Source organism: Branchiostoma lanceolatum, chromosome 7, assembly GCF_035083965.1.
Source record: "Branchiostoma lanceolatum isolate klBraLanc5 chromosome 7, klBraLanc5.hap2, whole genome shotgun sequence".
Lineage (NCBI taxonomy): Eukaryota > Metazoa > Chordata > Leptocardii > Amphioxiformes > Branchiostomatidae > Branchiostoma > Branchiostoma lanceolatum.
This window is the reverse complement of record NC_089728.1, coordinates 8,396,768-8,412,937: the sequence shown is the minus strand read 5'-3', so window position 1 is coordinate 8,412,937 and position 16,170 is coordinate 8,396,768. Positions and strand designations below refer to the sequence as shown.

Below are 16,170 nucleotides of genomic sequence, written 5' to 3'. Positions count from 1 at the left end.
CATCTTAGATGTAAACCACTTTGGTAACTTTTACTTGGAGGAAATCAGGAAAGGTAGGCCAATGACCAATTTGCAAAATGGTGGTCTCAACAGAGAATTTTTTTTTTCTGCCAGGGAGTTATATTTTGGGTGTGCTTAGTTATATACAGTTTCAGAATGATTAAAGCAAGTTTTAGTTAATTCTAGTTTGTGTTTCTCCATCACCATTTGGAGCATACAGCTTTGAATAGTTAACCATCTGAGATGAACACAATGAACCACTAAATGATGAAAAAAGTTTGTTGCCTGGTTTGTCTTGTCAGAGCAATACATTGTATATTGTAAGATATATGGTACGTCTTTATGTGTGGAAAACACTTGAGACTGAGTTGCTGGTTAAAGGGGGAGAGATTATTGGAAACCCATCGCATGGGATTTTCTTTAGAGGAAGATCTTTTCCTTTCCAATTTTGTTGCCTCAGCTTATTACAGTCTGTTACATCCATTTATGAGTCTTGTGATGTGTGTGAAATAGTCTGAGGACACTGACCTTTCCTGCCACATAGCAGTAAGGAGTCAAATTAGTCATCATTCATTCTTCTTTCGTTCAATATCTGTCTGCAGTGTGTTTGAGAAATGACAAAAAAAATGTATTTTCTAACCAAACTGTTGATTGTAAGTGGAAGCTTTGAGAACTATACAGTCAATTTATCTGTGTTAACATTTCAAAGGCTGCAGTTTTTGAGAGCTTTCAGAAAGTGTTCCTGCCACTTAGATACAGCTAGTTCACAATTGCAGAACTCTTATCTACAAAGTGAGAAACATGTTTACATCCCATGAAGGTGGAGAGTGCATCAAGAGTACCTCTCCAATTTTCAGCACCCTGCCAAGATAAGGCATCCAAATGGGCTACTTGTCAAGTCAATTGGCTTATCTTAATGGCTACCTTAAATTCCACCACCTGTGATTGTGTACGTCCATGATCCATGTAATGAAATGGTAAAAGGTTTCAAACCCAGGATGTAGCCACTATATCTTCATCTGCTGCGCTTTGGTGTTTAGGATGCTGCGCGGTGAGGTCATATCGCAGCTGCCAAAGTGGTTCTGGGGTTTGGGCATTTTTCACACTTATGTACACAACATATACACAATGCAATATGCATCTGAAAGTAAGGTGTAGTATGACTGTAGAAATCAGGGAAAACTGAATTATTTGGAATCCACTTTGACTAGATCTACAATATACCCTTGGTGTTTGGTTATATTCATTCTAGCATGTCTTAAAAAGACATTGAGAGGAAGCACACTTCTGAACTGACCATATCAAATCATCAGTCTTCTGGCCATGTTTGGGCAATGGTGTAGAATTGGTGCAAATGATCAATGGTGTCCATCAAACTCCCCCTGCGGCTTAACTTGAGCCATCATATTTCTCCCACCAGAGTAAATGTAAGCCATCTATGGTCTTGGCTGAGACTTAAAGCACATCCTCAGGCTTCACGTAATCCTGTTTTGGTTATTGCTCTGTGCATCAAACATTACTGCCAAAGCAAGTCATCTCATTGGCTGTGCACCTCCTTCAGAAAACAAAGCCAAACACAGATTGATTGTTTTTCATTTCAAACCAGGCTGGATGTTGTTCAGATTAGGGTTCCAGTTCATTGATGAAGGGCAGATAGGCAGCCAAGTGCTAAATTATGAGCACCAGGTCTGCCAGAACGACCAACAAGGGACTGAGATTTGACTTGAAAAGGGATGGGCAAGAAAAGTAATAAAGACTTACATTCTCTATTTCCAATATATTTCCTTCCAGTTTGCTGCTCAGTTTAAAAGTTTTGCTGTCTTCAAGTGAAGACATGAATGCTAAGTATGTTTCATACTTCTTTAGTTTCCGTCTTATGTAGGTAAGCTTAGGAAGGACTTTCCCTCAAGTTGATGTCCAATGAGCTGTTAGAATTTAGTCTTTCGTCATTTTTTGAAAATATAGCCGTTCAAAGAGCTCCAAAAGAAAAATCCCTTACGTCAATATACAATGTAGCTCGGCCATTGCTTGACTTTTTTTAACCTTCTCCCTGCTGCCTAAACCTGTAACCAATAGAGAGTAGAATCCATACAGCTTCTTCAGTGTGCTAAAGGTTAAAGGACCTTTGAACAGTAATCAATACATCACACCCTCATGCCTGACCCAAAGTTAACCTTTGAGCCCTACTCATTATCACCCACCGTCCTGTCTCTTCTCCCATGGAAACACGTGCTGATTATATTCTGCCCTTTGCAACGATGTCATCTGACGATGTCACAGCGGGTGCTTTTACAACAAGTTTGTCCTTGGACCAGTTACATCTATAATGGGACATGCTTGATGTGGGCACTAGTGATTTCAAGCAATGATTGACATCTAAAGGTCTGAATAGTTCATGGTCACCACAGGGATTTCCAAACCTCATTTCACAGGAAAATTGGAGCAATTTGGGAATATTCTGAAATTAAAGGATAGCATAGTATGTGGTTAGCCTTCAGAAACATGTCATTTGAATGATGTAGTAGTGCAGTAGTATCCAGTATTTGATGCAGTTTGGGTCCCTGACACAAATGGGCAGTCGTCACCGCACTTCCAATGGGCTTAATGTCCAGCAGGTCCACGCTGGCACCTTTCTGAAACACTCCAACCAAGATTTCCTTGGTCTACCATGACCTCTGTTGTCTGGTAACTGCAATTTGGTGATGGCATTGATGCAGCCACTGGGTCATTCAACGTGTCATTGCCATCAGAGTCGGTGTGACCGTTGCAATGTCCACAACGCCAAGTTTAACATGACATTGTAGAGGAGCTGATTCAGAAGTTGTCTTGCCTTGGGTTTGATTCAGAATCTGCAGATCCGTCTAATCATGGCTCTGTCGTTGCGTCGCAATTGCTGGAAATTCGAGGCAGTAGAGGCCCAAGATTCACTCAATCGGAGCATGTACCTGTATAAGATAAGCAGATGAACAATAAACAAATGTTGCAGTTGTAATAAGCTTGACAGGGTGGAAATCAAATTTTAAGACAAGAGATTACTACAATCAGAACTTACAGTATTACCCATTTTTAGAACTTAACCAGCTTAACCAGCAGTAAAAATGATTACCAGCATTAGATTGTCCTAGGAGTATGTATTACCTCCAGGAAGGAGGTCAGTAACCTCCAACAGAGATACTGTTTTTGGCGACGCCTCAGGGGCGAGCCAAATGATATAGTATTGTGTGCAGTTTGCAACTATTCTAGGAATTGTACAGGCATGTGTCCATAGGCATATTAATACAATAAGAATGTTAGGAATGTTAGTCAGACAGAAAGCCTCCTAGATAACCTAGACAGGAAGCTACATCTGTCTACCAGATGTGCCAGGCTTATGTATACATGACCCATTTTAAGACCTCAGCTCTACAGTAATATTGCTCTTTTCTAAAACAATGTGTGTCTGTTACAATGTTCTTAGATGCCCTAATGCTGGTCCTTACAACTGTAAGATTTAATGTCTTTTTTCGGGGAACAGGTCATAACTGCATCAACTCTGTGCTGATAACGATTGTGCACACGCTGCTTCAGTTACCTATACAAGCAGATTAATTAAAGGGCAGTAACCTCATTCATGACATTGGGAACATGTCCAAGCCAGATCGATCAATGAAAAATTTCACTGTCGCAAGGAAATTTAGCAAGCCAGGTGTACTAGTACTAGATGATTATCCTGCTGATAAGATGCCACTTTCTTGCTGATATAATCCTGTACACCTCCAAGAACACATGGGACACATTTTTACACAACAACATTTCTGTGGATTAAGATTCCCAGGCTGGCATTTCATTAGGGCTCCAGGAATCACTGACAAATTCGTTTATGACTGGTGTTCCTGGTATTCCAGTGGGACTCGAATTCCATCCTGGCATTCCATCCTGGGATTCCATCCTGGCATTCCATCCTGGCATTCCATCCTTAGCTAACATCCCTGGCAATTCACGCTCTAGAGGACTTAGTTCTATAGTTCAGGGAAAATAAGTGTACAAGCTGTTGCATGGTGTACATGTATGCTGTGTCTGTTGGTAAGTGGACTATGATGTTAAAATTTGTGTAGATTTGGCCTAACATGTTGTTCATGTAAATAGCAGTCCTATCAGAGTAGAATAGTCATTTTGTATGGTGGGAACCCGGTCCGTGGGCTGTTTTCAGTTGTCATGATCAGGCTGTGATGAAATCGATGTTCGTTCTGGCAGTGGGGTGTGTCTGGTAGAATCTAGTGGAACTGTCGCTGTCTGTGTGTGTGCGTGTCTGTGTGTGTGTGTGCGTGTCTGTGTATTTGTCCAGTAGAACAGGTACCCGTCAGCCCTTTTCGTTAGAAATCCTGTATGAACAGCACCACCTATCACTGTGCCCTAAGCAGGGTACAGTAAAAATTAAAACAACAACCACCGTCGCCATGGCAATGTCTTTTTATCATTGCCAGTCTTGTTTATCTATGTTTGTCTGTTCGCAGCTATGATTTAAGATCCTTTTGATGGTGTTTGTGTGTTCGCAGCTATAAGATCCTTAAGTCGTCTACCTTAACTACCATGATGGTAAGTCATTGAGGTCCTGATTCAACATCCTGGCATCGTAGCAGTATTTTCAGGTTTTGGAAAATTATAGATTGACAGCTCCATCTTGAAGGTAGCGTGGTACAGCCTATTCTAATCATCTGCTGTTTGCATAATGGTAGCTTGGGTTATACAAGCTAGGGCCAATTACTAGTAGGTACTCCAACTCTAGGTTAGGCTCTGGCCTAATATACTGCCTTGTTTACTGCCTAGTGTTATAATAAACAACTGTATATCTGGACATAAATAGAAACAGGTTTTGAAGAAATTGCTATTCCTGTTAAGGAGGTATCAAACACCTTAGCTCACATCGCAAACACCATAATCACTTCATGGTGGTTTTTGTCCTGCCGACTGTTGTTATTTTGGATGTTTTATGCCGGAAACCACATCAGGTGTTGATGAATTGATGAAGACATCTGTTACAAGCATGTTCCATCACCACTTACTTAAAACCTGTTAATCAAAAGTGAAATATGCTGGAACAAATCATTAATTGAAAGGTCGTAAAAGTCTACGTCCGGCAACTTGCAGTGAGGCCAATATTGAAGGATAATGTGTGCAGGTCACTTCACAAATCATTGCAACAGGAAGTTCAATTAATCATCCATTTGTTGATAATACATATTGTACGTGCCTACATTGTATCAAGAACAACTTTACACAATGGTCTTTAGTGTGTAACAAGTTATAGATGGTCAGACCCTAATGAAGAAGACCCTTTTGAAGAACAGTGAATTAATTATAATCATCTGCTGAGAAGGTGCTTTGAGTCTTCAATGCCTAGCCACAGTTCATTGTAAAATTGGCCGTCATGGTTTGTCTCTCCTTTAACTTTGATTTGTCACCTTCGCAAAGAAGGTTATCTTTTAGGTGCTGTTTTTAGGTGGTTGGACTGGTGTGTTTGTTTGTGGACAGCATAACTCAAGAAACTGCATGTTTTCCTCAGTTGCTTTCACTTCCATTCCAACTTTGTTGCTTACCCTGGATGAGTCAGTCATATTTCTGATGCATGAAGACTACACTTATGACTGTCTTGTGTCTGGGTTGAAGATAAAACTTAGAGTGCCAACTATCATTTCCCAGAGCCGATGGCACTTGAAACTCAAGTTTGGCTCCCATAATGTTGTGGGAAATATATAGCTGTCTTTTACGAAAGTGTTTTGGTTCCTGTATCATGGATTTACATGTACTCATATGACAGCCTCAAAATAGCAAATGGTCTTTCTGGTGGTCATTTGTGATCCCTTCAAAACAAGATGGGTAGCATTTCCAGGTATTTTAGCATTTCCAAATATTTTTAGCACAGACAAAACAAGAGATGGATATAGTGTGCATGTAAAACTTCTGGCTAGAGACAGTCACAAAGATTTAACCTCCCATTAACATGGCGGGAAGGGCAAATGATGTCCTTAGGCCCAAACTCTTAGGAAAGATAAGTCAGTATAGAATAAGGTGCTCCTGAAAACTATTATGGGACGTTGTAGATAAAATCAAAGCCCAAAAGTGCATCATTTGTCAGCCAGACAAAATTGCCACATGTTGGTGATTTTTTATGAGCCATGTTTCTGATGAAGAGTGATTTTAACTTCAATGTGTTACGGATTCACTATTCCGATATAACTTTAAATGCAGAAATGTTCGCGGCGGTTTTATGTCCGCGGTTTAAGCAAACTTAAAACTACCGCAAATCTTTTTGCCTTATTACCCCCTTGTCTATTTATTGATTCAAACGCGAACTTAAAACCACCGCGAACACTCCTTTTTCCTTAAAACCACGCAAATTTATTTGCATTTACAGTATCTTATTTTTCACCAATTGAAGGTACAATGTCACATAGCTTCATCCCTGACCATTATATATTATCAGTGGCCAAAAAGGTCTGTGGCCTGGAGGGCTATGTAACGAGAACTGCTGTCAAGCTATATTAGAACCAAACATACATATTTATGCATCACCCTGGCATAAAACAGGCAATTGCTAAATCAGTAAGAGATTGGTTCATGTAAACAGCAATTTTAGGTACCAGCAATAAAGATCAACAGTTACTGTGAACATGTCTCAATTTTTTATCATGTTCATTGGTCTTGTGGTTTCATAACGCTCTAAGTTAGTATAAAAATGAATACCACATGTTTGTGGCTTTCAGTGCTAGTCCTCCTGGCGCTTCAAACTCTATCAAAAGTAGACAAGTGATCCTGCCCACTTGGAGCAATAAGTCTAAAGTTGCAGTGTTTTTACCCTATGTTGTGTTCCTATCAAGGTGTTTAAATGAGCAATGTGATGCAGGCACATGTAAATAGGTCAAGGTTGGTACTACTTAGGCAAGTAAATGGTATAAGGTATGAGTTCCTCCTGTGCCGTAAGCTCGGAAATGGTTTCTAGATCCCTCAATCCTCACAACATGGGAAAGAGTAGAAAAGCATATGATTGGATTTTCTTTTTATCGGATACTGTAAGTCTTCCTATCAATTTTGTACTTTGGCAAAGCTTGTACTTACTGGATTATTACTTCACACCAGGCCAGACTAAATCAGACCGGGGAGAAGGCATGCGCCTCACCACCTCACCTCACCTATGCGCCTGGAGTGTCCCAAAGAATATCTGAGTGTTTAACTTGTTTTTATTATCTTTTTCTTTGGAAGAAAGCTTTAGAGGTTTGAAAATCAGCGTGTCACAGTTGATCAATAACTTATGAAAGAAGCTCGGAAAATGTTAAAGATACGTTGTATAGAAGCTATTGATTTTAGTTTTTTTCATTAGCTTCACGTTAATTGACCATGAGATCATTGATCAAAACCTGAGTTCTTTCAAATGAGGAACACTGAGTAGAGAGGCAGTTTAAAAGTATGGTGTGGTAGATTTACATTGTACATGTATTACCATCAGTAAGTTTGTATCAAATAAGCTTTTAACAATATGGATGACCTTTCCATAGAAAACAACTTCAGCCATCTATAATGTCTTAATGGAATGCAAAGTCTTCAAGGTTTTCATTTATTAGAAGGACTGTAACTGATCTGCTGTCACATCTGATTGACCTGACACTGAATAAACAGACAGAGCTAGTGATTGCGAATGGTTTCTCATGCCATTATACCAGATCAATAGATAGCTCATGAACTTGAATGACCCACAAAAGTGGAATGAAGTTTTTGGTTGACCTAGAAAGCCGTCCATGCATTAATGATTGGTCGACAGTATCTGATATCAACTTTCTTATATTGTGTATCGTTGTCAAAGGTATGCCTTCAACATGCATGTAAATGAGCTCTTACTCTTCTTAACTGTCTATAGTCCATTTGAGTTTCTTGAATGTCTTGATTGATTGTAGTTCACTAATTATGCAAATGATGTTCTGATTAACATTACTTGTGTCCATTGATCACTTCCTGTCACTCTAAGGTGAACGTGACTAGCATATGGAAAATATGAAACTACGAAAACAGAGACAAACAGCCAGGCCAAAAACTGGTAGAATTTTGTCTTGTATTTATTCCCTTATCTTTGTTCCTGCAAAAACTGCCAAACATTACAGAAAATGAAGACCAGTAGTAGCCTCAAAACTTTTGTTGGCAGTGTGTGGGTGGTATGATGGACGACATATGCTCAATAACAGAATATTGACTTATTTGGAAGCACGGAGATTACTTATCTATAAAGAATCTAGGCCAATTGCCAAACGACATGCTTCTCAGCACAAAAAAATCAACGAAGCAAATCACACAATAAAACAAAAGCACGCACTATAAATCATCAGTATCTTTCATAACATACAGGGCTCGAAATTCAATGTACCACCAACATATTGCAGGTATTTTTGATATTGATATTTTCACCTAATATCCTGCACTTCGCCAAGACGAAACCAGCCTGCAACAATGGGGTTTACTTGTGGCCAGTAGTGCCTAAAAATACCTTGCATTCTGCATAGTACCAATCCTTCAATACAACAGGTAGCAAAATTGAAAATGATTCTACAACTGTACTTACTATGAACATTGAAAAAAAACAACTGCACAGTGTTCTTTAATTGACTGAAAGCCAAAGAAAATGAATGGTGCAAGTAAAGTTTAAAAGTGATTAGCAGGAATTATTATAACAGAAATTAGCCAAGTTTAGGTCCATTACAGTGAATGGGAGATAGACAGCGATTCTTTGGAACAGGTGTGCTGTTTTCACATCTCCATTAAAAAGGAATTACATGTGTAATGGTGGATGTAGTCTGCGGCATCAGCTGCCATTAGAGAAACATTGGAACATCTTAATTGCAGGTCATTACATGTTGGGCATAGCAAGGCCTAAGAATAACAGTTACCGGTACTGTTAATGTGTTTCATTGTGTCTCGCTTTGATTTGAACTGGCTTATTTGGTCCATTTCCTCGGGAATTGGATTCTTGGGTAATGTCAAAAATGGAGGCGGCGGCAAAAACCTAGTTTCTTCTGTCTGCCTGCAAAACTGCATTCTAGCATTTCTGCAACCTCAGATTCATTAGATTTGACCTGAATTCTTCAGACGAACTTGGATTGTCCAGGAAACCCATCTAGAGCGTACATCTGGTCCCTGTCTGAATGGGGTATTTTAGATTAGGAAAGATGTATTCACGGGCTGTCTTAAGGGCACTATTATTGATTTGTGGTCATTCTCTTGCATTGCTTGGCTTCTTTGATTTATGTTTGCAGCACCTTTTGAAAGACAACTGCCATTCATGTTAAGTTTCATAGTAGCCCCTGTGCTTTCAACTTATATCAGCCTATTGAAACTTCATTGACAACATGTCATTCTATAATGTAAGTGAACCGGTGTGATCATTTTTTGCAGGCAACTGCTATTTTGGAAGATTTAAGTGCTATTGTCATCTTCTCCTCTGTGACATCAGCTGCCATTAGGAGAAACATTGGAACATCTTAATTGCAGGTCATTACATGTTGGGCGTAGCAAGGCCCAAGAATAACAGATACTGTTAATGTGTTTCATTGTGTCTCGCTTTGATTTGAACTGGCTTATTTGGTCCATGTCCTCGGAAATTGGATTCTTGGGTAATGTCAAAAATGGAGGCGGCGGGAAACAACCCTAGTTTCTTCTGTCTGCCTGCAAAACTGTATTCTTAGCATTTCTGCAACCTTTTAATTTAAGTGCCATTATCATCTTCTCCAATTTGACTGGCAGCATCCAACATATAGTATTCCTTAACAATACATCAGGCTGTGATCTCAGCGAACCAGTCCTGTCAATTTTGATAACGTTGTTATTTTTAAGTTTAGACTATGATGGTGTCCTCTGCTGTTAGCTGCCTATATACACTTGATGGCAACACAGCACAGTACATGTAGATGTCATTGTTGATAGTGGCTTTTAATTTGTAAGACATATAGAGAATTGAGCTGAATATACAACAAATCTCCCACAGACATGATTGTCCCAGTGTTAACCATGTTGTATTCTGCTGTGTTACAGTACCTTGTGAGTGTTCCTCTGAGGATGTTTCGCTGGTGGGCTTTCATGGGAATGCTGATGCAGGTATAACATATTATGTTTATGTACATTTTGTGTCAATTGTTGATTCAGGTTCAACAACAGAAGGGAAGGTCAAATAGCTAGTTTGTTGAATGAAGCATTTTCCAAATGCTTTGATACAGTTAAGGACCACCTTTTCTCTATTCTGATACCCTCCACAACTGATTTTGATGCAAGCCTTGTTTCTCATGCTTTTGATAATCTCTCTGCAATTCAAGGTTGCAAGGATAAAATCATCAAACTTAAAGCAGGGCTAAACTTCCTTGTAATTTACTTCTCTTGCAGCCAACCTGTAACACCCATGGCTGTCTGCCACAATTGTAATGAGATTACAGCCAAAGGTTGTGCTTTCAGCAGTCGATGTATCATCTTGTTAGCACTGAGCTTTACCACATGTTAGCATAATGACACATGGAAGGTCCTTTACCTTTTGGGCACACACCTACATTTGCATGAACATGAATCAAAGTTAACTGTACTAGCATTTCCATAGTATGGTATCACCAAAATTGCAAACGAATATTTTATAAGGAGTAGAAGATTTGACGAAGTTGTGGACCACTGAAATATTGGCAAGGACATTGTGTAACTTAAGAATCGCCGGCAGACAATTGTACAATTTTTGTACTTCTTTGCCATGGGACAGATTGTGTTGCATTATTAACTCACATGTCTTCAATTTGCTTGTTTTCATTTGTAGGTTCCCTTTGCAGTGTTTGTGTCAAAGTTTTTGACTGGACCATATGGAAACATGGCTGTGTGGGTGTCTCTTATTGTTGGACAGCCCTTTGCCATCCTCATGTACCTACATGATTACTACGTCATCAACCACCTGCAGCTACCTGCAGGTCAGAACATCACCACTGCAGGGCTGTGAGGTTGACATGTATAGTCAGGTACATTTCCTGGAATGTACTGTCTAAAAGGACAGCTGATCATTCATTTCAGGCCTTGGCTAAAACATACACATATCTACATGGAAAGTGACCCGCTCTGATGGGAATATGGCACATCTTTCATGGATTGTGGGCCATTTCCCACAATGAAACACCACTCACTCACATGAAAATATTCCTCACTTGTTCTGAGATTGTGTTTGTTGCAATCACTACTTCTCGAGCATGTCTTCATAGGAGTGAAGTGTGTCCAGGGGGTGGGTTTAGTTCCTTTAACAACTGACAGGTGTATCTGAGGACAGTGTTGTTCTAACAAGGCCCTTAGTTACTCTTTAAAATCATATGTAGTGTTGATTTTTCGGTGTTTGTTAATGATAACTTCTACGGGTCAATGTTGCTTTTGTAATCCAGCTTAATGCTGCTTATCATTCCACAAAAAGCTTTGAAGAAACTTGTTATATAGTAAATCAAGACAATATATCAACCCATACGTATTTAAAAGTTTCTAGTTTTGCTATACCAAAATATCTATGATAGAGAGATATTGAAAATCACATGCTAGATAATAGTAATGATTGTTTCAGAGCTACTGTCATGATCTAGCCAAGTCTGTTGCACTAAATATACTATACACAAATATAGCAGGGCTTGTTTGGCAACTATGGTGTTGGCTATGTAAAATTTAACTTGCTAGAAGAATGAATAGATGAGGGCTGAATTTTGAGAACATCTTTATAATGATAATTGTGCCATAGCTACATGTAATTAGTTGAGGTGTCTTGGGTTTTACGGTGATGTACTTACTGATAGATGAAATTTAGAATATCTCCAGTTTGTGTGTGTCAACAAACAGGATATTTATCAGCCAAGAAGATTTGTCTCATGTCTTTGAAACCTAAAATGATGAATAATGGAACTTACTGGTGATCACAAAACACATGTACATTGTTAGGTACTTAATGCACATTGCTTATTTCAGTTACAGCATCCAAGCTGTCAAAAACAAGTAGCCAATGTAGCTTTCATTAAGTGCATGATGTGCCAAGAATGGTTGCACCACTTAAATCTCCTACAGAAGCACCTATCACAGGTCCGGTTGGATAAATCTGTATTCCAGGTGAGCTGTGTGTTGCCAGAGGGTAGAATGTCAACATTCCAAAATGAAAGCCAATCCAAGGTCGTCCCTGTACCAAACATCTTCAGGCCATGATAGAGTGGGTTGCATAAGATCTGCAGCTGCAGCTAGAGTCCCAATAGGTCATTTATGCCTGGAAGAAAATGAAGGGTTTTGCAAACATTGTGGAGTGGAGTAGAGTGGAATACGTACGGGTAAACCATCAAGGAGTGTCTCATACATCCATGCTGTAGTTTTAGCTAATACAAAAAAAAGAAGAAAAAGGGACAATAAAACAAATTTTTTAAAGTGTTGATCACTGAATAGATTTTGTAGAGATGGTGTAATTAGAATATTATTTAGATAGGATGAATGGTTTCGATTTTCTAACGGATCACTTAACCATTGTATATTGACAAGTTAATCAGAGGCTCAAGCTTTTGCATAAAGAGTAGATAGAAATGAAACATGATGAGATACAAAGAAAACTTCAAACAGTTAGTTGTGACAACGACTGGAAAACCATCAGTAATTGTGATTTGTACGTTTCATTTGGTGTTTTCTTCCGCTGTGCTTCCCTTACCTACGTGCTTATCAGTAGATATGATAATTGATATCGACTATGTTGCAGCTATGGGAAGATGTATGTTATTTGATTGTCATGAATAAAGCCATTTACCTATTTCTGCCTAGCGTGTGAATATTTCCCTGATTAAACTGAAAGAGTGTTATTCTAGGCGCAGACCTCGCCCATGTAATTAAACAGTGACCTTGTGGTCGCTCAGGAAACAAGCTTTCTACTCAGCATGAGAAGCATGTAGCTTGTATATAATTGCACCCGTGAGATAAAGGTAAAACATTTAAGTAAACGAGTCCCCCAGCACGTGCCATGCACGGTGCCCTCCCCAAGGCGCTATTCTTGCCATTGGTGCTCAAGAGGTCACGGACCTGGGGGCTTGATGGCCGACGCCCTAAATGGTGGAAAACAATGGGACCTGCCCTTGGTGCTGCAATTACAGTAGACACGATTTTCGCTCCAGCCAGATGAAAAGTAGCAACAAACACTCATGTAGCAGAAGACTAGTTGTTTCTTTTTCACACAAACTGAAGGGACTGCGTAATTGCATATTAGAACAGAAGAGAGTTTGTTTGAGACTGTCTCGGCAGGCCCCAGAGTACGAATGCGGTTATTGAATATTCCATCAGGAACAAGGCGTTTGGGGAACAAAGAGATTGATTCTCCGTATTTCCTGCTTATCCAAGACAGCTAAAGGAAAATTTAGAAAGTTAAGAAGTCTTTATTTTCTCATAGATTTCATACTGGAAGATTTTGGTAAGGGTGCAGAAAAAAATACTGGTAGTCATATCTAAAATATAACCAACCGAGGAACTACTAAATGTAATTTGGCGCTGTGGTCAAGTATTTTGTTTTGTACCTAATTGCTACCACGATGGAGAACTATGTTGTACAGCTGGCCAGTCCTCGTAGCTTGTTCCAGTCCTTGTTAACGCGTAGAAAACTTCCACTATTTACTTTTGAGTGACATTGTGGCAAAACTATTCTTCGCCCTGTGTTGGTTTGCTAATTGGAATTAAGCGCACATTCCTTCTGGCCTTCCCAATAATATTCCCGCCGGACTGTCTAATCCCTGATGTCGCGTTTAGATGGGAAATTAATCCCCAGAGATATTTTACCGGGCAACTATTACATGCCATAAAATATACGCTTCGACATTAATAGTGGTAAGACGGGTGTGGTTTGGCTCCCATATGAACGCCTAAGGTGGTCCCGTTGCCCCAGTAATTACTTTGCCGTTACCGCGCATTGATTCTTGCGGTCCTCTCGGGCTGGGACTGTCTTATTGGAGATAGGGGGACTACATCGACCTTTCTCCGCCATTAATTCTTGGCGTTGATGTTAGCCCATATGTCAAATTCTAAAAGCGATGGGACTATACATACAGGTCTCTCGACAACAAGTAGCTTTATCGGTGACACATCATTCGGAGTAGTATAGTAGTAAATCATCTTGTACATATGAAAGCTCATTTCTCGAGCAAAGAATTGAGTTGTCTGCAATGGCCTAAAGTTTTCCCCGCCCGGCGATACCTTAACAGTAGATTCATCACCGTCAGTAAGCGATAGATGAGCGGGATTAAAGGAAACCTTGAAGAAGTTGAGACTCAGTCTGGCGAGTATGGAGATTTGAAGCGCTGACAAGCAACGTTCTCTAGTCCTGGCCATTACTTATAACAGCAACGATCAATAATCTCGCACAAGTTGTAGAACTTAAGTGCGGTAAATTTGATCACGTTCAATTTACGCTGTAACTTAAGATCCATACGTCTGTACACAATTCTGAGGAACAGACTGTTAGCTTCAACACCTTTGACCTGAACTATCCCAACGGATTCTAATTCACACCTAACGATGACCTCACTGCCCCCGAATCACTTTCATGTATTTCATGCGTGTGACTTGAAATAGAATAAACTTTTTCGGAAAATCATATGGCAAATCTTTTCGCTCTGCCGTATTGAAGATTTTAAAAATAAACACAACGCGGGGCAAAATAGCACAAGATGAGATGATACAACCTGGAAGATTCCACTTGCAAAGAATTGGGTGGGTTTTGCTCAATGAAGTTGTTCACGGACCTGAAATTCTTCAGACCAAGGAGATGATATAAACTCTCTCTGGTCATGACAGCACGACCTCCATCCACCGCCTCGGTTGATTGCCCAGACGGTTAACTACCCAGCGGCTGACGAAATGAAGTCCAAGGGCTGGCCAAATGGGGAAGTGCAAACACTAAGGTGATATATAAGTTTTCGTTTCACTGAACAAGGGCAAGTACCCGGCTTGGAACTTGTGTGAAAGTAATTCAAATCTACCTGGACCAAGTCCGTCTTAATAGTATCATCTGTAAGATTCTAGTCGTAAATGTCATATTTTCACGCATGGATGTTAGTCACAGGATCTTAGATTTGAATTGTTTGCGATGCAAAATGGTCATTACGATCGTTACCAGCAGTAGTAGATTCTAAATAAATCATCCAAGATTCAACTTTCTCATTCGAAATGCTTGCCTGTATGTGCGAGGGGAAATTGAATAGTTTCTCGACCTCGTTAAGAAACAAGGGACACAGCTAATATTTTGGGGCATAAATATAAAGTACGAAGCCTTTTTATGAATGTTTACCAAAACTGAAATCATTGCGGTCATTACTTTGCAGACAACGCCTCGAGGAAAACAATGGTGAGGAGACGCTATAACTTATCAGAACTATGTGGGGCGGATTTTGTGTTCCTCATGCCAAGATATCTACAAAGACATTGTCCAAACGTTTGATGAGGAATACCTTCGTATATCAACCGGAAAGAAATGGGTAGGTGATTAACAGTAGATTCAGAGCATCAGAGCGCCCAAAGCAAAGCACGGGGAGCCATAAAGTTCAACCACACACCTCAAGTCGCAGTGAGCTCAATTGTTCATGGTGTTTTCTTCTCTTTGAGCTAATATTGTTGTTTTCAAAAGGGCGTCGACTGCACAAAGTAATGATCACAGTGATTCTAGTTTTGATGGACATTCATAAAAAGCTTCATACTTTATAACTATGCCCCTAACATTGTGATTTGTGCCCCTTGTTTCTGTGTGAGGCCGATGACTGATTTAATGCCCTTCTAAGATTGATTAGGGGAGATCTGACGCCCCAAGGAGGTCAGAGGATTCATCCGGCATCGTACAGAATACGAACGACTCCATTAGGACATCCGGTCTTCCGGTTCATCAAAGTATATCTCTTCTGCGTGCACATGGTGATACTCGATGACGAAGTACATCATTTCTGCACGCATACGGTTATACTTTAATTATGATGTACCCACAGGCATTACTTAATGAAAATGCACATATGATATGCCTGGTATCATGTAAGAAACCTGCTTGGAAAAGCATGATGATTGAATCATCGGGATATGCGTGCAGCCGCGTGGAAGGCAAATTACGTAATCAGCTAGAATGGCAATTGGCCTCACAAGCCAGTT

The 16,170-nt window shown here is 39.9% G+C and overlaps 1 protein-coding gene across 2 annotated transcripts in view; it reads left to right on the top strand.

Annotated features, from left to right (window-relative positions):
* The window catches only part of LOC136439017 (diacylglycerol O-acyltransferase 1-like), a 37,013-nt gene extending 24,208 nt beyond the window's left edge, over window positions 1-12,805 (top strand). For both annotated transcript variants that reach the window (XM_066434118.1, XM_066434117.1), the window contains exons 16-17: window positions 10,054-10,116; window positions 10,814-12,805. In XM_066434118.1, coding sequence (XP_066290215.1) covers window positions 10,054-10,116; window positions 10,814-10,990 — 240 coding nt within the window. In that variant the 3' untranslated portion in view covers window positions 10,991-12,805. The remainder of the gene's footprint in view (window positions 1-10,053; window positions 10,117-10,813) is intronic.
* Window positions 12,806-16,170: the final 3,365 nt, after the last annotated feature.